Here is a 23,518-nt window from a genome sequence, read left to right on the forward strand (position 1 = left end):
ATTTACTTTAGAATTCTCATTTGAATCCTCTTATGAATCCTCCTCAATCTCACTAGGATTCTCTCGAGGAGGTGATGCATCATCCTCTGCTTGGTCTATATAATGAATTAGCTCATTGACCAACTCCACATATGTGATGCATCCTTCATAGCATTCTCATATGTGGTGTGCTACTTCATCGAAGTGTATTGGTAGTGATCGCACCAATGCCCAGCTCCGACAATTGTCTAGTATGAGAAAATTCTATTGCTCGAAACTCCAAAATAACCTATCTAACCTTTTAATATGTCCTCTGACTCCATTAGCACGATAATAAACTATCTCCTAGAAGCCTCCCTCAAATAATTTTGTAACTCATTACATCGAGTAATAATATGTATAAGCCATGCCATCTGAAATTGAAATAAATAAAGTCAGTATAAAATTGTCAAACCAATAACAAAATCGATTTAATTCAATTCAAGACCTGCATAGAATCAACACACTAAAGAACTAAAGAACATAAGCAAGCAATAGGTATATAAAAAAATTGAGACTCCAATAATAATGTTTCCTTATTTAAACTTTAATTTTCTCAAAGAAAATTAATAAGAAAAATATTCTAAAAACATTAAACAATAAAAAAATTTAATCTGAATTAATCCATGACCTTTACACGCTCACATGCACTGTCACACCCTCATATACGCGATGCATATGCCGGTTGAACCTTATCTATGCCCATGTTTTCCATGTCTATGTCATGCACACTTGGGGTGATTATTAGGGATATCATGGGCTTCTTTTATATCAATCTGATAATATTCTACCAATAAAGAGGTTAAATAATCACTGCCTTGAGAAATTAGCTTGGTCCAATGTCCTTAAGAACTAATCTAATTAGACCTTTGCCCAAACCTAATTTTCCAACCCAATTGGACCTATGGCCAAGCCCAATTAATTGAAGCCCTCAGTGAAGCATGAGAAAAAACATGATTTCATCATGCATTAATAAAAAAAATATTCATCTTCTCCGTGCGCCGCCATCAGCCCCGTGCGTCCCCCTTTGGGCTCACTAGCCAGAATCAAAGGAAATTTCTATGGCAGTGACCTCTGTCTTCGGGGCCGATGATGGCTGCAGATCGTGATACAATCACGATTTCGCCCGACAACAATAGAAAGTAACAGAGCAAATTTCGTTGGCGATCCCTCCGACCTTAAACAGGTGTCTTGAGGCATCTGATTCTAATTTCAACATTGTTTAATAGCATGCAAAAGAATTTCATCGCAAAGGGATGTTCATGCATTTAAAGCTATAGCTTATGCCATTATTAAATCATATGCATGAAAAACAAAAAAACTGCAAATACTTACAGTGATTTTTTTTTGCCGATCTTGTTCTTTGTTCTTGTTGTCTAAAGAGCAATAAAAAAAATCAAACAACCTTTTCAATCCATGAACCAAATCTTCTTTGGAGTAAAAAAAAACAGAAAAAACTATTATTTTCTTTGGACGGACGTAATATATCATAGAGTAAATGTGGGGTAAGTGAGTAGTTTTAGTAACTGCCCACATCTCCCACTACCAACACTATGAGCTCACGATTGGAGTCATCTTTCTTGTCTTTGTTAGTGACAATACTATTGGGAGAAATTCAAGTGAGACATTGAATTATCCATATCAGTTTCCCTATCCGAAATATATAATTTAGGGTAAAAAAATTAATTTATTAAATTTAGATATTCACTTTTTAATACATCATATATTAGTTTCCATATTTCTTCTCTCTCCACTATAATGTTTAGGGAATGAAATTCATTTCCTAAATTTAGAAAAGTACTGTTCATAAATACATAATTTAGAAAATCGATAGAATAGCTAATGTAAAGAAGTTTTAGTTACCCTATCCAAAATTTAAAATAAAATTTTTGAATAGGGTATCTGATGTGGATGCTCTTAGTTTGACGATGAAAATAAGAAAAACTTATTAGCTAAAAATCAAAAGGGCTTTGTAAATTTATCAAATCTTTATATGAGCATCTTAAAAAAAATAATTAAAAGAGTATTATACTTTTTGAGAATGTTTTTACTTTCATCGTTGTTATGAGTAACTGTTACACGTTATAATAGTTAGTCATGTCTATATCCAAAATATAAAAAATTGATTATTTTAATCAAAATTATTATACATAAATTATTATTATATCAAAATACTTTTTTTTATCAATTTGGCTTAAATTGTTTAAACTTTATCAATTAAATTAGTTAAAATCACTTTAAAACCATGGTAGAAGTTCCTAGCTTGCTATACAATTATAACTAAATCTTAAACTCTAAATACTATTATATCAAAATGTTTTTATCTATAAAATTATTAAAACCTTATCAAAATTATTTTAAATTAATCAAAATTACTATAAGTCATAAAACTATAATGTAGATGCTATACAATTATAGATAAATCTTAAATCATAAATCAAAATTCCTAAAATATTGAATATTAAATTTAAAATCTTAAATACTATTATATTAAAATAATCTATAACAACTTGATTAAAATTATTTTAAATCGATCGAAATAACTTTAAAATAATTATAAAAACAACTAAATAACTACCCGGAGTTACTAAATAATTATTAGTAGTGTTGATTTTTTTCAAAGACGTTCATTTGATAATTTGATAAATTTGAGACATTCGATTTATTTTTTATCCAAGTTTATTCTATTAAATTAAAAAAAAATAAAAAATATTTTAAAAATAATCCATAAATATTTTTTTATTTAATCTATTCATAATTTTATAATAAATAAATATATAAAAAAACAGAATCACGGAGCTCTCCGCCACAGATCTCTTGAGCATTAGAAGTGCTGCTGTGGGTTCTTTCATTTCTCGCCTCTTTATCTTCCCTAAGGATTAATTCATTTTCCCTTCTTTTCCTGCAAATATATTTTTCCATAATTAATTTCTTTCCCTCACTCATCGGTCCATCCAAATAAACTGAGCATTAAATAACAAGACATAATATGAATTTTATTTTATCTCGTTAAGTAAGGTGTGTTCTCAGTTCTCACGACACTGAACTGGACAATTCACAATTTAATAGAGAAGCAATGAGATTGCCTTTTTTACAATAATATTATCATATGCATTTGAATTAATTAATGGTTTTCATATTATTATTAGATCCAAGTTATTTCATGAGAGTAAATTAAAAATATTTAAGAAAAAATAAGGGGAACAATTTTACTCTTTTGAATAAGATTGACAATTTTTAAAATGTTGACATCCCAACGATATTAAGCGCATACCATGTTAATCACGTGCTTTGCGTTCTCAGATTTTTTTTTGGAATCCAATAATATTTTTTAATATCGTTCTTTCTTTTATCGATTTGTCCAAAAAAGAAATAAAATAACACATCAACGTCAATAAAATTGGAATTTCGACATCACTTCGGACTGCGTTACCCCTAATATACCTGGTTGTAATTGGCGATATTGCGGAGCGCACGTGGGCTCCAGTATGTTTCGCGTGTATTAAGTGTTTGCAGGTCGGCGGGGCGTGGAAATAAATGCCTATCTACATTTCCACCCAAGGAGAGGGGGATTGCTGAGAGTTCTTTGCTACCTTGTTTGGCGAGTGGCGGAGTGAGGAAGAGAATGGAGGCACCGGCGGTGGATCATCTAGCAGCCGAGCGGAAGAAAGCCCAATTCGATGTCGAGGCGATGAAGATCGTATGGGCCGGCTCCAAGCACGCGTTTGACGTCTCCGACCGCATGGCACGCATCGTGGCAAGCGATCCGGTCTTTCTCTCTCCTTTCTCTTTTTTTTTTTCGCCTCTTCTTTTTTGTTCCAGATTCGCTCCCGATTTGTCCGTTATTGGTTTTTTTTCCCGTTTTTCTTTGAAAGTTTTTTTTTTTTAAAAAAAGGCATTCTTATATTTAGAGTTTCTTAGTAGATTTATTGCGAACTTTAAGGAATCGCAAGAATGTGAGACTGGTCCCTTCTAGCTTCGCACAAATTGCTTTAACTCCAGTATGTTGAAGGATGCAAGCGTAATTGATCTATACTTCGATTGCGAAGTTCCAAGTTTTGTCGTAAGAGTGCTTACTATGAAATTCATAAGATGGTCGTAATAAGCACAATTTCATATCCCAGCTCCTTGTTTATTCTGGTTGACCGTGGCTAATAGAAGCTGATCCCATCCGGAAGCAATGAGCTGTGGACTGCCAGTGAGCTGGTTGGGAGTTTAACGGGAAGAAGACTTTGACAGGGAGCGTTGGCGAACACTTGCAGACACCAACAGAAGGAGGAAGAAAACTGTTAGTAAGCAGACACAGCTATTCCGACAATTAAGTCAGGATCAAGGAAGAAAGAAGAACAGTGGCGTAACGAATATGGACTTGCATTTCTGCGCAAGCGGAGAAGGACCCCTTTTATAATACCTCATGTGATCTCCGCACTTAATGAGACATCATATCACTGTGTGATAACCTGTTTAATCACCGTGTTTCCACTGTATCTTGCAGTCACATCGTAGGTATGAGGGAGTATTACATATGTAAGGATATAATCTTTTGACTTTCGGACAAACCCACGTGCTACATTAATGGGGAGATGAGCTCATGGGCTGGGAGGCCTATTGGGCTGCTAATCAGATGATGGGCTAGGTACAGGGAGCCCAATTTCCCGTGGGGTGTGAATGAGCTATGATAATATCCAAAGGGGGAGTTGAGCCTTATAGGCAACTGACAAATTGAAGTGTTGGGTGCTTGAGAGCTTACTTGATTGGGAGATGATGGGGAGGGAGGCCCTGTAAGTGTCTGATAGAGTCGGGGAGTTGGGCGTCGAGAGCCTATCTGATCGGCCTTAGCCGATCGAGAGATGATGGGGAGCAGGGCCCCGTAGGCATCCAACAAAGCCGGAGAGCTGGCCCCTGAGGGCCTATCCGATTGGCTTTAGCCGATTGGGAGATGATGGGGAGCTAGGCCCGTAAGCATCCGATCGGCAGAGTCGGGCCTGTAGGCATCCTGCAGAGCCGGGGAGCTGGGCCCTTGAGGACCTGTCCGATTGGCCTTAGCCGATCGGAAGATGATAGAGAGCAGAGCCCTATAGGCATCCAACATAACTGGGGAGTTGGAGGCCTGTTTGATCGGTTAGCCGATCGAGAGATGATTGGAGCAGGGCCCGTAGGTGTCCAACAGAGCTGGGGAGTTGGTCCCCTAAAGGTCTGTCCGATTGGACTTAGCCGATTGAGAGATGATGATGAGTAGGGCCTCGTAGGCGTCTGACAAAGTTGGGGAGCTGGGCCTTTGAGGGTCTGTCCGATCAACCTTAGCCGATCGGGAGATGATGGAGAGCAGGGCCCTGTAGGCGTCCGACAGAATCGGGGAGTTGACCCTGAGGGTCTGTCCGATCAGCCTTAGCCAATCAGGAGAAGGAGATCCCGTCATGCCAGCCACTCGACTTTTGACCTACCTTGGACTTTTGACTGCCCCTCACACCGGCTCGTTGACCCGTGGACCCCGCTTAGGGGCTTCCCTATTCATTGCATTATAAGCCAAGGTTCTTGTTGGATCATTATTTGGCACTGTGATTACGGAAGTAAAAAAATGTTAGTAAATGCCACATTTTAGCTACGTGATAATGAACATTATATGTGAATCAAAGGTATATTTATTCCATTACTCGCCTATACCATAGATTTTTCCTTTTCCAGAAATGATTTAGGCGTCAGTCACTTGGATTGGAAACCCATCATAAGTTTTGACATTGATGAACTCAATCTCTTACATGTCAGTTTCTAAATGAGAATATGAGAAACTGTACATTTGCAGCTGGTTTGGAAGCAATTTCTGTTGGAGAATAATTCCAATTTGATACTAGAAGAGAGTTTATAAGAATTCTAATTTCAATTTATGAGAAAAAAATAGAATTGGAATTCCATTTCTCTTTTTGGAAATAATTTACTATCATAATGTAAAGCTCTTTGGTTTCATAAATTATCAGGAATTCTCAAACACAAATCTGAAGAATTTTAAGTTAATTTTTCAAAATCCCAAATTTTCGGGACAATAGATTCTATTCTTATCTTTTTTGTTTACCAAATGACTTGAGTGAAGCACTAATTATGCTATTTGCATCTTTAGGAGTACCATTGTAACAATAGTCATTTCTATGATTTTTGCAATGGTTCATAATGGATTGAAGTAGAACTATGACCATGTTTATAAAACTAAAGGATAAAACATGTTGACTAGTATGGCTTAACTTGTGTGCAGCTATTAAGTGGATCATGATTTTCAAATAAAGGTTATAAGTTCATGTGTATGTGTGTGCATTGTTGTTGCTTTTCCAAATAATTGTTCCGTCGAGTATCCAGTTTACTTGAACTACACTTACATTACAATATGTATAGCTCCTCACTATTTACCAAGGTAGTTTTGGGTTTCTGATCCCATTTATTTATATCTAACCTACTTTTATGTTTGAAATATTTACCTCGTTTCACTTGAGTTTTGTCTAGGTCTTTCGCAAAGATAATAGAACGACGCTTGGCCGTAAGGAATTGTTTAACAACACACTCAAAAAATCAGCTCATGCTTGGAAGCGAATATATGAGCTACACCTTACAGGTATATTTTCTTTTATTCTAAACTTTATCTGTGATGATTTCTTACACATTACTTTGGGCATGATACAAACATGCATAACCATTCCCTCGCTCTTTTCATGAAAGTTCTAGCAAGTCTTAACAATGATAACGTCACAGTCAGATACATCAGTCGGTACATGGACCAGGCTGTAATGATTCGACACAGTAAAATGAATTTGTATTATTTGTATTTTTTCCCTTGATTTTTTTTCTCTCTCTCTCCCTCTTTTTTTTCATCTTTATTGTCATCTCTTCTCTTCCTTGTCTTTTCTCAACTGCATTCCTATTTTGTATTCTATCTTTTTCATGGTAATCACTCCTCCAACTTTGATTGATACCAATCCCTACCATGTACTTTATGTTTGTCTGCATGGATATTGGTATATGGCTTGGATTTCTTGATGGACAATACACTCAAACTTTCAATTGGGACATTTAATGGAACCTATATCCATGATCAAGCTGGATGTATATGCTTTAACTGTGTCAAGTATAACTTCTTATAATTCTAATGATCTTTTGTTATTTGGCATTTGGTGGCAAGTGAGCTTGACAATATTTTTCCAAGGTTGTAGTTGACACACTCTCTCTCTATACTTTTTATTAGTTTTGACTGGCAAAAGAAAAAACTTGGCCCAATATTGATTGACAAGCTAATAAGTAGCATTTGGGTACTGTATTATTTGATCCATGTTGTGTGTAATGACATCCCTGATCATTTTAGTCTTCCTCACCAGACACATCATAACTAAGGTGAATTAGTTGGCTACTTGACTTTGGTTAGTTCAGCAATCATTGACCCTTCTTCTAGGGTCATCATTGGAACTTGGATGAACAACTAAATTTTTGATATTGACCCTAAAAAGGAAATTGTAGGTACTTACAATCCGTGAACAGCCAACAATGGGATTGTGAAAATGGGATAGGTGGTTCTATGATCATTAGGGTACCTCCTTTGAGTTGTCCCATGGAATCCCTTGTTGATTATTTGTGATGGAATCCGTTGTTGTCTCTCTTTGAAATACTCATTGGTCAAGGATTTCCAAATGTCATAAGCTAAAATATGTTCTTACTGTAACTGACCAAATTGTTTTTTTAATCAATGAATAGTCAATAATTGGAAGTGAATGAAAAAGGTGAAGTAAGATGAAAGATTATGAGAAACTATTTTATGAAGTTTTATAAAAGAGCTGTGAAGTACGTAAGCCTTGAAATTTGCAATTTAAATTTAATCAGTAATCTCTGTGAGATGTTCATCAGCAAGTATTCTCTCAAATGGCAGTAGATTGGATGTTATTCTGATCAATCATCACACAAGAAGTCATAATATACATGTTGCTTATTGTGCACGTCAATAAGTTATTAGCATCATAGGTTACTTTAATCCTCTGATGTTTATACCAAACAACTATCTTATCCTTTGAATACCCTGAAACAAAATCAGCCTACTGACGGGCCAAGCCACACCCTCTATTTCTTTTGATTTTCATTGGAGTGTCTTGATCAGGTAGACACACCCATTGACAAAACTAATCACCCTGCCTATCTGATCTGCCCATTTTAATGTGGTATTATTTTAGGCATATCTAGCTATTGAAAAAACCATTTCTTACTAGAACATAAAAAAATTAAGTAACACAAACATGCTTTCTTAAAGTAAGACCTTTGGCATGCGTACAGTTTAAAGGATCCTGTCATATTTTCTCTGCCTTCCTTTCAGTTTGCTGATAATCATCCAATTTTCTGATGTTGCAGAAGAAGAAGCTTCTCTGTTCCGGATCTTCATAGATGAACCTGGATATGGGGATCTCCACTGGGTGAGGACCTCTTCTACTATTTCTCATATGTTGGATGGTAGGGATTTTACTCAAATTATCTGGAAGAGATGAATCTGGCATATATTGTTTCATATTTTTGCTAATATCAGTTTTTCCCACTTAACAAACTTTAATGCAGATGATACTATCTACCATTTGGCCACTTTTATTTGTTAATCTACAGTATGCACTATTAAGTAGCATTTGAATAGCATGTTGGTGATGATTTCATGTTTCAAATTGCCAAAAATGTTTCTCTATACCTTTCCTGAAAGGTATAGTTTTCACCTTTCCTGTTATTTGTTTGTTTGCTTCCTCTGCTTAAAGTACTTTGCTTAATAGGGAATGTTTATTCCTGCTATAAAAGGACAAGGAACTGAGGAACAACAGAAGAAGTGGTTACCATTGGCTTATAAGATGCTGATAATTGGATGCTATGCTCAAACAGAACTTGGTCATGGTTCAAATGTTCAGGGTCTTGAAACAACAGCGACATTTGATCCCAAAACCGATGAATTTGTTATTCACAGCCCTACACTTACCTCAAGCAAAGTAAGTGACAGTATCAATCTCTATGTTCTGAGGTCAACCTAGATTCACTGATAGATTTGTTAAAACTATAGTAACTTTTTATAATCATCTAGTTTCACATATTGTTCAACAATAATTTTCTCCTCATTGCCAATTTATTTAGAAAAAAAAATTGAAAAGGAAAATGTCCCTAAATCTTTCAGTGATTATATGTCCATTTCTTTCATGTGCAGTGGTGGCCTGGTGGTCTTGGCAAAGTATCCACTCATGCAGTTGTTTATGCCCGTCTGATAATTGATGGAAAAGACCATGGAATTAATGGTAAACACTTATGTGTTTGGAGGATTATTTTAGGGGTTTTCTATAGCTGTTCTCTGAAGTATATTGCTTTCCAGGTTTCATTGTCCAGTTACGAAGTTTGGATGATCACTCACCTCTTCCTGGAATTGTTGTTGGTGATATCGGGATGAAATTCGGCAATGGTGCTTACAACACAATGGATAATGGTGTTTTGCGGTTTGATCATGTGCGCATTCCACGAGATCAAATGTTGATGCGGTTAGTTAATACCTTTATTTGCATTTAATATGTACAACATAGCCTTAGTTGCTCAAGCTTGATATTTTTGTTTTCATTCCCACAATCATAACTGACTCAGTAGTGTGGTTGTTTTGAAACCTAATACTATCATACCTTACTCAAGGTTGGTCTGCTAAACAATAGAATCCCCTTGGTATGTGTTTGATCTAGAACCATGCCAGTGTAAAAAATCTATACCTTGATCATGAAGCAGCATCTAGCGCAATCAATTCGAAAGGTAACCTGAAAATAATGGAGGCAACATAGGGAAAGTGAGCAAAATGAATATAGGGATAACATAAGGCTAATCAATAACAAAGTCTACGGTAGTGCATCATAAGCATGATAAATTGAAACTAAGTAAAAATGCAAAATTCAATCATCACGAATACCACACACTGACTACCATACAAACCACTTAACAAGCATACAATCCAAAAATAATAAACAATGTAGTGATTCACTCAAAGAACTCTTTTATCTGCTTACTGCAATCCGCCAATCAGTGAGTGTGTAGTTAACCCCCAAAACTAAATTAAAACAACTAAATCAGCTTTTTAACTATTCGTTTTAGATGTAAAAATTATAATCTAAACCCACCAAATTCTAATTTACCATTAATTATATTTATTTAAAACAACATAATTTTGGTACATGGCAAATCCATGTAGTTTCATTTTTCTCCATGCAGTCCTATACTCATATTGACTCTAGAATGGAGTAGCGTAATAGTTCAAATTCTCATAGCTAGTACTTTGCTTACTTTAGCTTTGACTGTGCAGAGGGAAGTTACTTCGTATTCTATCAAGTGTTTACCATTACTGAAGTGATTGTATAAGTAGTGGTTTTGACAGATATTGTAGATGTGATTTCTGCATTACTTAGCAATTATATTGACGATTTTTATTTTGAAAATCATCCAGGGTTTCACAAGTTACAAGGGAAGGGAAGTATGTGCAATCTGATGTTCCAAAGCAACTTTTATATGGGACAATGGTTTTTGTTCGTCAAACAATTGTCTCTGATGCTTCCAAGGCTTTATCTCGAGCTGTCTGTATTGCTGCAAGATATAGTTCTGTACGTAGACAATTTGGATCACAAGATGGTTCTCCTGAGACTCAGGTACAGCATTGGTACTCTATGCTACGCTGAGAAAATATCCTATGACAGACATAAATCTATTACAACTGTGTTTCCCAACTTTTTGGAATTGTCTTATCCTGCCATTGAGCTCTGCTATCTTTTATTGCTACTTAGGGCTGTAAATGAACCAAACGTTCGTGAACAAACTTGGTGTTCGGCTTGGTAAAAGCTTGTTTATGTTCGTTCAATATGCACAAGATTAACTAAACAAACAAGCTTGAACAGCTCGTTAAGCTAAACAAACAAGTTTGAACACATATGTGTTAAGCTCGTTTACGTTCGTGAACAACGTTCGTGAACAACGTTCGTGAACAATGTTCGTGAACAACGTTCATGAACCATATTCAGTAATAAAATTCTTTTCAATATACTAAATAAATAATAAAATAAAATAAATAAATTTAAATTATCAAGCTCAATAACCAATCAAACAACTGAAAGTTTTAAACAATCAAACAAGCTTAAATTGAGAGCTCGATAACATCTAAACAAACCAAGCTCGAACCAAGCTCGAACCAAGCTCAAGTCAAGCTTGAATTAAGAGCTCGATAACATTTAAACGAACCAAGCTCAAGCCAAGTTTCAAACAAACTCAAGCTCATCAAAAATAAACCAAGCCAAGCTTGAACACTCATTTCAAAAGCTTGATTCATTTTAAGCTCGGCTCGGCTCGGCTCGGTTACCTTATCAAACAAGCTTGAACACCTCAAAGTTCGGCTCGGCTCGGCTCGTTTACAGCCCTATTGCTACTGTATCTCGCCTGACAACAATTATGGTGATGGATACATATGGTCAAGTGTCCATAGTCAAGACTCAAAATCAATGATATGAAGTTTTAATAATTATGTTGGTTAGTAAGGTCTACAACATTCTGCCTTTTCTTCCTTGTGCTTGGTCTAGCATTGTCAGTGTTACGTATATAATTGTTATACTAAGAATTCATTGTTAGATTTAATATGTACGTGCTATTTTTATTATTATTATTGTTATTATTATTATTATTATTATTATTATTATTATTATATAAAATATATATCCCATATCATAACTCCACCCATAACGACCGGTCATGACCGGTCCCAAGCCCATATAAAGGAGGAGGGTTGCGTTAGGTTGCCAACCAACGTCAAAACTATGACAAATATTTAATGAATGGATCCATTAAACTATTGTGCTAATGCTAGGTTGTTCCTCGGAAAAAACGCGTTGCAGGGTCCGACTGTAACGTCTCGGTAAGGACCGCTACATCTCTAGAACTCAGATGTAGTGCTAAATATGCAAGAGTTCGCGTTACAGGGTCTGACTATAATGTCTCAGCAAGGACCGCTACATTTCCATGAGAACTTGAGTGTAGTGTTAAATAGGCAAGAGTTTTCACACCATAGGTTGGATAAGAACAAATATGATAGGAAAACTAATAATCTAAGATTTGGAACATGGAACATAGGAACTCTCACTGGTAAATCAATGGAGGTAGTAGATATGATGATTAGGAGAAGAATTAGTATTTTGTGTGTACAAGAGACAAAATAGACAGGCGAGAAGGCAAAGATGATAGAGAACTCGGGTTTTAAGTTATGGTACACTGGAAAGAGTAAAGCAAGAAATGGAGTGGGTGTTATTGTAGATAGTTTGTTATAAAGGATGAAGTTGTAGGAGTAGTTAGAAAAGGGGATAGAATTATAGCCCTTAAGATAATAGTGACGAAAGCAACTATGAATATAATTAGCGTATATGCACCACAGGTAGGATTAGATGAAGCTATCAAATCAAGGTTTTGGGAGGACTTAGATGAAATATTACAAAATATTCCACCAAATGAAATGATTTTAATAAGAGGTGATCTAAATGGGCATGTCGGAGTGAAAAATGAGGAATATGAGAGAGTACATGGGAGTTATGAGTTTGGAACGAGGAATGAGGAAGGGAAAACTATATTAGATTTTGCGATAGCATATGACCTTATATTAGCTAATCCGTTTTTTAAGAAAAGAGAAGAACACTTAGTCACATTCAAAAGTGGGAATAATAAATCGTAAATTGACTTTCTTATAACTAGGAAGAAGGATAGAAAAATTTGTAAAGATTGCAAAGTCATCCCTGAAAAAAGCTTAACTACCCAACATAGGTTAGTAGTGTTGGATATACGCCTCAAACATAGTATCAATAGAAAGAAAATATATACAATTCCTAGAATTAAGTGGTGGAAGTTAAAGGATGCGAAGCAAAATATATTTAAGGAGAAGGTAGAAGTACAAGCATTAGGTGAAATATACGATGACTCTAATACAACATGGGATAAGATGGTATCAAAGTTGAAAATAGTAGCTAAGAGTGTACTCGGTGAGTCAAAGGGACATGCACCACTAAGTAAAGAATCTTGGTGGTGGAATGAGAAAGTACAAGAGAAAGTGAAGGAAAAACGAATAGCTTACAAGGAATTATATATTTGTAAGAATGAGGAAAACTTAAAAAAATATATAATAGCCAATAAAGAAACTAAGAAAGTAGTGAGTGAAGCAAAAAATGAAACTTTTGAACGATTATATCAAAAATTGGATACAAAAGAAGGGGAAAGAAATATTTATAGAATAACTAAAGTGAGAGAAAGGAAAACAAGAGATCTTAGCCAAATAAAATGTATTAAAGATGAATGTAATAGGGTATTAGTAAATGATGGAGAAATAAAAGAGCGGTGGAAGAGGTATTTTTATCAACTTTTTAATGAAGGGTTGGTGGCCAACTTAACTTAGGTAATTTAAGTAGGTCAAATGAGCATAGAAATTTTAATTTTTATCGTAGAATCTAAATTTTAGAAGTAAAACAAACTTTAAATGAGATGCACAATGGAAAAGTCGTTGGACCAGATGATATTCCGATAGATGTATGGAAGTGTTTAGGGAAACAAAGTATTGAATGACTTACAAAATTATTTAACATGATATTGAAAATGAAAAAAATGTCTGATCAATGGAGGATAAGTACTCTAGTTCCCTTATATAAGAACAAGGGAGACGTACAAAATTATACAAACTATAGGGGTATTAAACTAATGAGTCATACTATGAAACTTTGAGAAAAAGTAATAAAAAAAAGATTAAGGAAGGAGACCACAATGACAGAAAATCAATTTGGGTTACATGGTATTCAAAAATAAGATCTACACATGGTATTCATTGACTTAGAAAAAGTTTATGATAGAGTCCCAAAGAAATTATATGGAGAATTTTAGAAAAGAGAGATGTTAGCGTAACATATATTGAACTAATTAAGGATATATATGAGGATGTAACGACCAAAGTAAAGACTTCATGCGGAGTAACTGAAGCATTTCTAATAAAGGTAGGGTTACATCAATGATAAACTCTAAGTCCCTATCGTTTTACACTAATTATGGACGAACTCACTACGCACATTCAAGACAGTATTGTGGTGCATGTTGTTTGCAGATGATATTATCTTGGTAGATGAAACACGTGTAGGAGTAAATACTAAACTAGAATCTTGGAGGGAAACACTAGAAGGGAAAGGTTTTAAGCTTAGTAGATTAAAGACAGAATATATGGAATTTAAGTTTAGCAATATTAGAAGTAATGAAACAATTGTTAAGATATGAGAGAACGAGTTGCCCGGAATCAAGAGATTTAAATATTTAGGATCATTTTTGCAAAATGATAGTGGGATTGAGAGAGATGTCTTACATATAATACAAGCAGGATGGGTGAAATAGAGGGGAGCGTCGAGTGTTTTATGTGACCATAAAGTACCTCTTAAACTTAAAGGTAAGTTCTATAAAACTGCAGCTAGACCTGCTATGTTATATGAAGCTGAATGTTGGGCTATGACTCGAGCACATGAGCAAAAGATGAGAGTTGCAGAGATGAGGATGTTAAGGTGGATGTGTGGACATACGAGGATAGATAAAATAAGAAATGAGAGCATTAGAGAGAAAGTCCGAGTTGCATCTATTGAGGAAAAACTCCGAGAGACACGTTTAAGATGGTACGGACATGTACTTAGACGGCCAATAAATGCTCCAGTTAGGCGATGTGAAACCATGATAAACATGCATATCAAACGAGGAAAAGGAAGACCAAAAAAGACTTGATTAGCAATAATAAAACAAGATAAAATTTATTTAAATATAGATGATATAATAGGAGATAGAGCTCAATGGCGTAAAAAGATTCATACAGCCGACCCCACATAGTGGGAAAGGTTGGGTTGTTGTTATTGTTGTTGTATATATCCTATATCATGGCTTCCTAGATGGTTGTACTTGTTACCACAAACATAAGCTAAAGAAGGCCTTTGGCTACCATATGTAGACCCTAAATACTGTTGAAAAGTGGACTTGATGGTTATTTCCTCTGCTTGAAGCATAGAATGTCTCAGTTGCATCCTAGATGTGATGTTAAGATCTTCCTAGAGAGGCCTTCAGCATTGTGCACTGTTCTTTTTGCTAGACTATCTTAATTCACATATCCCGTGTTTTCACACTTGTTCCATATCTTTAAAGAGAAGAGTAGAAACGGCATTGAAAAAAAAAAAATTGAAATGAAGGTTGCTCATTGATCCCATCTTTTATGATATTTCAAGTGCTTTCCACAAGAAAGGAATTTGTAATTTACTCATGGTTGCTTTTCCTCTATATCCTTTACATTCTTTTTTTTTAAGTATGTAGGTATTCTTTTGATGCAAGTACCTTGGACTGAGAAAATTTGGGTACCTAGTTAAAGTTCTAAGATGAAAAATTTATAGCCCCCGAGCAATGGTGCAACGGCAAGGCGCCTTTTCAGTTTCCCATGCATCTAAAGATTGAGTCCAGCTGGGCTGATAGGCCGTCCGCTTTGAGCGCCACCCGATTTATCCTAGTGGCATGTGAGAAACTTTCGTGGGGCCGAATCGTTCACCCGGGGTGCCAACTAAAAAAAAAATTATATAGTAAAGATCTTTTTCTTATCATTTTATTCAATGTTTAGATTTGTTGTTTGATGTCCATCCTTGTTTTTTCTACATTGCTGAATACTGAGAAATGACTGTCATTTATATGCATGAATTTGCAATAATAACGTAAATCACAGTTGCTGGTGTTAGTCACGGCTGAGCCCGGTTATATTTTACTCCTATGAATATACACTGCATTAGTTTTAAATTATCAATATTGTACATTACTACCAAACCATACATATATATATTACACGTACTGTTTTCCACTTTCCGTGGGTCCCAATAGGTATTGTTGACTAATGAAATATCTAGTTAGCTACTGAAATATTGATACCACACAGTTACACAATCACATCTTGGTTCAAATTTCTATTTGATACTTCTGTGCTCCCTTCTTCTCTCTTATTTATCCACTCAAGTAAGCAAACTATAAATGGAGTTTTTTATTCCCCTGGAATGGTGTTCGAGCAATTGTAAATTGTTATACTATCTGTTTCATAGGTCATTGATTACAAAACTCAGCAAAGCAGGCTCTTTCCATTGATGGCCTCAGCATATGCTTTTAGGTTTGTCGGTGAATGGCTGAAGTGGCTATATAATGACGTGACAGATAGACTACGAGCCAATGATTTTTCAACATTGCCTGAGGCACATGCATGCACTGCTGGTTTGAAATCTTTGACAACCTCTGTGACAGCAGTACGTAATCTAACGTAGTTTTCCTGCTTTACATTCTTTTTCAATTCATTCTATTCTCAAACTCTTTAATTCTGAACCAGAGTGTCATGAAGGTTGCTTTCTGTCTGTTGATTAGTGTTTTGCTTTCTTTGTTTCTTGAAATTTTCATTAGTATCCAATTTCTCTGGTTTATAATAATTGACCGAGGATAAATAGTCATTACATGCATTTCCACCCAAATTAGTGACAGCTAGTTGCCACATCTTTTTCTATTTGTTTGTATTGAATCTAAGATACTTCATACCAATTAGTCCTACATTGACAAGTGTGATAATCCATGATCTCCATCCCAATTCAATATAGAATCAGGGCTAGGCTTCTCTACCTCAGTGTCATGATAGACATATGCGCACTGAAGTTGGACAAGTGCAATGGTTCATTATATGTATATATTATCCCTTCTCAAATGACTAGTCATTTGTGATACAATGGGATCCACCCTAATTCATTAGTTGTTTGCTATTAGCTTCTATGAGATTAGAAATGGGTCTGATATTGTATATTTGGATGGATGGCACTTCAATTCTTGTTTGATGTTAAACAAACGTTGATCTTGAAGCATATTTATTGAGGTTTTACATGTTGTGCAATGACGACTAGTCATTGTATACTTTGTAACATTCCTCTATATCTTAGTAATAACTCATATACGTATGTCCATATTTAATTATTTCACATTTGTTTTACGCAAGTAAATTATTAAAGCTAGCTCCTCAAAGTATAACTAGTATTATCTGACATGTGGGCTGAAGCACCAGTGATAGGTAGCAATTAGCGTAACACGTAAATTTTGGCTGCACATGACAGATGCTATAACATAGTTCATCTGAGGCCAACAATTTCAATTTTGTGTCCAGACTCAAACTTTTCACTTTGTAGCATTTATTTCTCTCCTTATAATAGCCACTTATTTGCTTTAAGATTACACACCATATATTATACAACTTCTAAGATTATGCAATTATAAAGCAATTCACATATTCAATGAGTGGTTAATTTTAAGGGACTAATTTATGTCACAGTTTATTATGCATTACACTAATTTAGTAATGATTTTTTGGATGACTTTCATATAGGGTTATAGCACATTAGAAGTATACAATATCAACATAAAAATCAGTATAATGGTTTTAAAATTAAAAACATTAGCTCAGTAAATTTGATCCCACAAGATGCCTCATGACATAAGAAAGGGAAATTTAGCATTTTATAAGTACCCATGTTCTGTCCCATTCGTCAGTTTATTTACAACCCGTTTTAATATTTATACAGCACATTTCAAAGAACATGAATAACAATAATTATTCACAAATTAAATGTTATTTTCACATGAGCAAAGGGAAAGGAAGGCTTAATAAGAAACCAAAGAGAGGACTTACAACCAAATAGAGGACTTACCCACCTAACGTACAGGGTGGAAGAACCAAAAGTGGTCTGTCTGTGTTCCTCCTGGATGAGCCTCTATACAAACAAATAAATACACAACTTATAAAGGGTTCAAGATAATGCTAAACACAATAATACTGCTAAATGTAAGGATCAACCAACACTCAAGATCAATTAATCTAATCTTGATTCATCTACCACGCTGCAACTCTACTTAATTAGCAAAACACCCTACACGAATACATGACCCTAAATCCTTAAATTATCCAGCCGCCAACAGCATTAGCACCAATCTAATCCTTAAATAGAGGCAATAAAAAAAAGGAAGTAATAGAAGGGGGTTTCAATAATGGGGAAAATTTTGAATCAATCTGATCTGGAAATATAACATGTATTGGGTCTGAAATAGATAGCCAATCAACAACGCAAGCAAGAAAAATATCCAAGGGAACTTTATCCGAGGTTGAATAATTGCAGATCAAGAAACCTATTCAAGTGGCTAGGAATTAGAGTAGGGAGGAAACCCTACCACTAGTGTTGTCACAAGGTGGACGATTGTTGTGTTTGAAGGAGGAGGCAGTGGTTGTAGGGTCACAGTGAAAGAGGGACCAAAGATGGGCTCGGGAGAAAGAGCAGCTCGGGCCAAAAATGGAGGAGATTAGGAGAGGGAAGAGCGGCTGCTGAAGGAAGGGAAGACCACCGCTCGTAGGAGGCTCTGCATCCTGCTACAAGTGGGCAACATGGCTCACATGGCTCTGAGAGCTAGTGCAAGAGAGAGATTAGGAGAGGAGAAAGTGACCAATGAGGACTTTGATGGGCGCTCCATATGTGAGGGTCGAGATGGTGTCATGAACGGGAAGCATGGAGAAGTGTGTGGTTACATGCGAAGAGAAATAGGGGTTTTAATAATCTTAAAACCCAACAAAATATGAGCATAAAATTTATTTAGCCTTATCAAAATAAGTTCAAATTGAGCCCTCTTTGAACCCAGTCGATCCTAATTACCACACATGTTTGCTAAACTCAACCAAATCCTAATCCTACCTCAATTGGGTTCTTGAAAGGCAATAAATTAGTTTGGCTCAACTGAATTGGTAATTAAAGTTCAAATTACGACTAGAAAATTTAATTGGATGAAAAAATTGATATATAACAGAAGTTATGTTAACTGAATTACAATAATGTTTGTGTCACAGGAGTTGTGAATTTTTACTGATTTTTGAATTTATCATTCTTATAAATCATGAATTTATCTAGCAAGCATGTTTGCCTTTTTCTTATGTCCGTGCATCCTTCATATGAACAAATGTTATTTTTCTAAAAACATACCTTCAGATGTTTTTATCCTTGCCCATCATACCCTTTAATTGATATCAGTTTTTCTAATTATTAGGATGGAATTGAAGAATGTCGGAAACTGTGCGGTGGCCATGGTTATCTATGCAGCAGTGGGCTCCCTGAGTTATTTGCTGCATTTGTTCCTACCTGTACGTATGAAGGAGATAACATTGTTCTGCTTTTGCAGGTTAGTTCCTTTATAGTTTCTCTTTATGAATTTGAAGGTTTCATGAGGTTCAAGAATATGGTTTTGCCTGTGCTTGATAGTTGCCTTGCCTTTAGATATGGATTTTTCTACTTCTATTGAATAATAACTCACTGTTTAGACAATTTGAATAATAAAAAATGATGTATTTCTAGTTAACATTTTTATAGAGAAAGGAGTGAACTCTGTTAGGGAAATGGTTATCTTATGGTGGATGAATGTTGAATTATCACTTGCTTCAGTTTCATAGAATTTTATGTTGTTTTCCTTTTGCATCAATTATTCTTGGTAGGAATTTAGTTAGGACATAGGAGTAGTGTCCTGAGTGCATAATCTTGAGTTAGGCATATCACTATTCTGCCTTAGTATTGTGGGCTAATCAAGTAGGTTTCTTAGGCTTTACATGAGTTTATTGTTATTCACTTAGTTAATATTAAGTAGTATGGTCTAATGGGTGATGCCTATTATGATAATGGGCTATAGTTGTCTCATTCAAGCTAGCCATAACAAATGGTATTGAGGCAGACTCAGCTGATGGTTTGTCGGATGATCAACTTAAACAGGGAAATCGAATTGAAAGTGATGCTTGTGTTGATGGTCATCCTTAGCTTAGCATGCTGTTAGCTAGGGATAATTTAGGCTAATTTACACTTTCTGCTTTAAGATCTTTAACCCTTAAGTGGTTTCTCATACTTCAGTTTAGTTACTGGATTAAAGGTGGGAAAAAACCCTAAAATTTGATATATCATACCGTATCAAAATATACCGAACCATACCTATTTAATGATATATCGAAAATTGCAATATAGTATTCTACCATATCAAATTTTTCGATATCGATATGAGATTTATATAAAAAAAAATTTAGTATACCGTATCGATACTGAAATTTTACTATAGAACCAGTATAGAATTCATTTCATACTGAAAATTCTGAAATTTATGTACGGTATCAGTATAAGAAAAAATTTTATACCAAACTTTTCAATACGGTATGCGGTCTAAGGTTTGGTATATCATACCGAACCACCCCTATATTGGAAGGTGTTAACTGATTAAGGAGGTCCATTAGGCATAAAGCGTATTAAGTTTACCATTAATTACTTAAAGCATTTTTGCTCATGATTTGTGCCTATCTAGTTAATGGGCATTTATCTCAAAGGTCTAGTCACTTCCACCAGCATATCAATATCTTTTTGTGGCTCTTTTTACATATGATCTCACATTCCAGGACATGCAAAACCTAATAACCTTACAAGAAGTACTTGTCTATTGTCAGGTAGCAAGGTTCCTTATGAAGACTATTTCTCGACTAGGTTCAGGAAAACAACCTGTTGGTATAACGGCCTATATGGGAAAAATACAACATTTGATGCAGAGCAAATGTGACGTTCTCACAGGTAAACATCCAACATTTTTTTTTAGAAGTAGAGTTTAGCATATGAAACAACATAATGCAACCTCGGATGCTATATAGTTCAATGGCTTTTGGTAAACTATTTAAAAAATGTGTTGGATTTGGTGTGTTTTGCTTAGTAATTGAGTTGATGTGTTAGAAGAAGTGAAAGATGAGTAGTTGTAGCTACATACTCAAAATAAAAATGGCTCAGCCATGATTTACAAATGTCTCATCACACTGACTTTTAGGAAAATACATTGATTGATTGTAGTTTAGGATATTTCACCGGCTTTTAATTTTTCTTTTGATCAGTTGTAACTTACACCCATACTTTCATTTGCAGCTGAAGACTGGTTGAAACCTTCAGTTATACTGGAAGCATTTGAAGCTAGAGCTATTAGAATGGTTGTCAACTGTGCCAAAAACATTAGTCAGTTCCCAAGCCAAGAAGAAGGTTATTTAATTTTTTTTGCATTTGATCTTCTTTATTTATAGTGTTTTAACTCTCATACAAATACAAACCTGAAGATGTTAAATGCCTCTACATATATGGCTCTGTTCTTGAAACATCGTATGCACTATAATGAAGGGGTGAATTTTATTGTATGCAGTTACTTATCTTTCCTTGGTAGAAATCTTTTAAATTCTTGCTTTTGTTTAAGTTAGATTGGATGTATCTTTCCTTGGGGAAAATCTTTTATATTCTTGCTTTTGTTTCAGTTAGATTAGATGTTAACCTTTTTATAGGAATTCACCGTACAGAAAGAAGATAACTCATGAACTAATGATCTTAGGCCAGTTAGAGAAAACTTAAAAGAAGTTGTAAATTATAAGGTTAGCATATTCATTCCAATTTGGTTAGGCCAATTATAGAGGTTGTCTTGTAAAATAGAATATTCCTAAAGGTCTCATAGAGCTAATCAAGCTAATTCTCAATAACCAAGTCGTCTACTTATCAACATAGACTAAGTCAAGGTCTCTAACTTACACAAGGTATTAGCATAAAGTCTACTGAATTTAAAAACCTAACTTTACATTAATGAAAGAGTTAGCTGTAATTAGAGGTGGAAAAAAATATTGAAAATTTGATATATTGTACATACCGTATCAAAATATACCGAATTATACCAATTTAACGATATACTGACGGTATTATATCACATTGAATTTTTCGGTATTGGTATGAGATTTATATAGAAATTTTTGATATGTGATACCGATACTGAAATTTTACTGTAACTGGTATGAAATTTATACCATACCCCGAATTTTCAATATACCAAAATTTTGGTATGGTATCGGTTTAAATTTTTTTATACCGAATTTTTGGATATAGTATACATGTGATTTAAGGTTCAATATACCGTACTAAACCACCCATAGCTGGAATTACTTGCAAGCTACTAGGAGATGTGATCATTTCCCTTTTGTTTCTTAAAAATATTGCTTCAAATGTATCAAATATATATTGTCGGGAATGTAGAAAAAAACTGCTAACTAGATTTTGCTCCAAATTTAGTGTTGGTTCTTCTTCTTTTTGACAGTTCACTCTGATCTCTCCTTCAGGTTTTCTTGAACTTTCTGCTGATTTATTGGATGCGGCAATTGCTCATTGTCAACTAATCATTGTATCCAAGTAATAATCCTACCTACTTTTCCAGTACAACTTAATAAATTCTGTTTCTTTGAACGTTTATATCATGGCTCTGGCATATTAAAATCCAAAGAAAAAATGTCACTGTGACATAAAATTTCAGCCACATTTGCACCATCAAAGATATACCAAAACTGAGTACTGATCTTTTAATGGTTCTCTCAAATCGCATTAAGCAATATAACCAAGTGACTCCATTCCATATTATCATGTTCAGATTCATTGACAAGGTGCAAGAAGACATGCAAGGACGTGGAGTTAAAGAAATACTCCAGATTCTCTGCAGTGTCTATGCTCTCTCTTTGGTTCATAAGCACCTTGGTGATTTCATCGCGACAGGGTACATTACACCCAAGCAAGGCGCACTAGCCAATGAGAAACTTCGATCTCTATATTCCCAGGTGTGTAAAATAATCTCTCCCATTCCATCGTATTCTTTTCTCCTATTTGAAGTTACTTTCCAGCTTCATTGAAATGGACTAATGATCTTTGCAGCTTCGTCCAAATGCGGTTGCACTGGTTGATGCTTTTAACTATACTGATCACTACTTGGGTTCAATCCTTGGTCGCTATGATGGAAATGTGTACCCCAAACTTTATGAGGCGGCATGGAATGATCCACTAAATGATTCGGTTGTGCCCGATGGATACCACGAGTACATCAAGCCCTTGCTCCAGCAGAAGGTTGCAGCGGCAAGGCTCTAAACTACAATTCAAATAAACTTTTAGAATTCATTTTTTCTTCCTATATTTTGGTTTGATGTCAATATACTTGACATAACCTAGCTATCTATGCTTAAAAACCGAGTCCGACGGTAATTTAATACTAATAAGAGTCCTTGTCTGACGAATTTGCCCACTTCTAAAATAAGCTCACATCAGTAGATAATTCAAGCTCAATCTACACTAAGTTCAGAGAAAAGAATCATTGCTCAATAATAAAATGAAATTTCCATCAATACGGGATCTCAGAGAAGATTGTACATAGAAATTATTTCCTAAACTCAAACCCATGACTTCTAATCATATGATAGCAAATTTAATGTTGCGCCAAGGCTCACATCACCATTGCTCATTTTTAAATTGTGCTATAAGATTTCAAAATGATCAAAATCCCTATTAGTGCTTTTAACTGTTTT

At 35.0% G+C, this 23,518-nt stretch overlaps 1 protein-coding gene across 1 annotated transcript; it reads left to right on the forward strand.

Moving 5' to 3' along the window:
* The first annotated feature begins 3,555 nt into the window (after positions 1 to 3,555).
* LOC121997845 (peroxisomal acyl-coenzyme A oxidase 1-like) lies at positions 3,556 to 23,238 on the forward strand. The gene is made up of 14 exons (XM_042552490.1): positions 3,556 to 3,787; positions 6,511 to 6,619; positions 8,395 to 8,456; positions 8,799 to 9,008; positions 9,221 to 9,308; positions 9,383 to 9,545; positions 10,490 to 10,688; positions 16,161 to 16,358; positions 19,177 to 19,308; positions 20,606 to 20,726; positions 21,069 to 21,179; positions 22,292 to 22,361; positions 22,597 to 22,780; positions 22,875 to 23,238. Exons 1-14 carry the CDS (start codon positions 3,644 to 3,646, stop codon positions 23,082 to 23,084), a joined length of 2,001 nt encoding a protein of 666 aa, XP_042408424.1. The 5' UTR covers positions 3,556 to 3,643; the 3' UTR covers positions 23,085 to 23,238.
* The last annotated feature ends 280 nt before the right edge of the window (positions 23,239 to 23,518 follow it).

The sequence above is a fragment of the Zingiber officinale genome, chromosome 6A (assembly GCF_018446385.1).
Source record: "Zingiber officinale cultivar Zhangliang chromosome 6A, Zo_v1.1, whole genome shotgun sequence".
Lineage (NCBI taxonomy): Eukaryota > Viridiplantae > Streptophyta > Magnoliopsida > Zingiberales > Zingiberaceae > Zingiber > Zingiber officinale.

Bases quoted from the DNA above. Each gene is read 5' to 3' on its own strand.
- LOC121997845 (XM_042552490.1), top strand. From the start codon at position 3,644: ATGGAGGCACCGGCGGTGGATCATCTAGCAGCCGAGCGGAAGAAAGCC. The intron at 8,457-8,798 runs GTGAGGACCTCT...TTTGCTTAATAG, and splicing joins GATATGGGGATCTCCACTGG to GGAATGTTTATTCCTGCTAT. The intron at 22,781-22,874 runs GTGTGTAAAATA...TGATCTTTGCAG, and splicing joins TTCGATCTCTATATTCCCAG to CTTCGTCCAAATGCGGTTGC.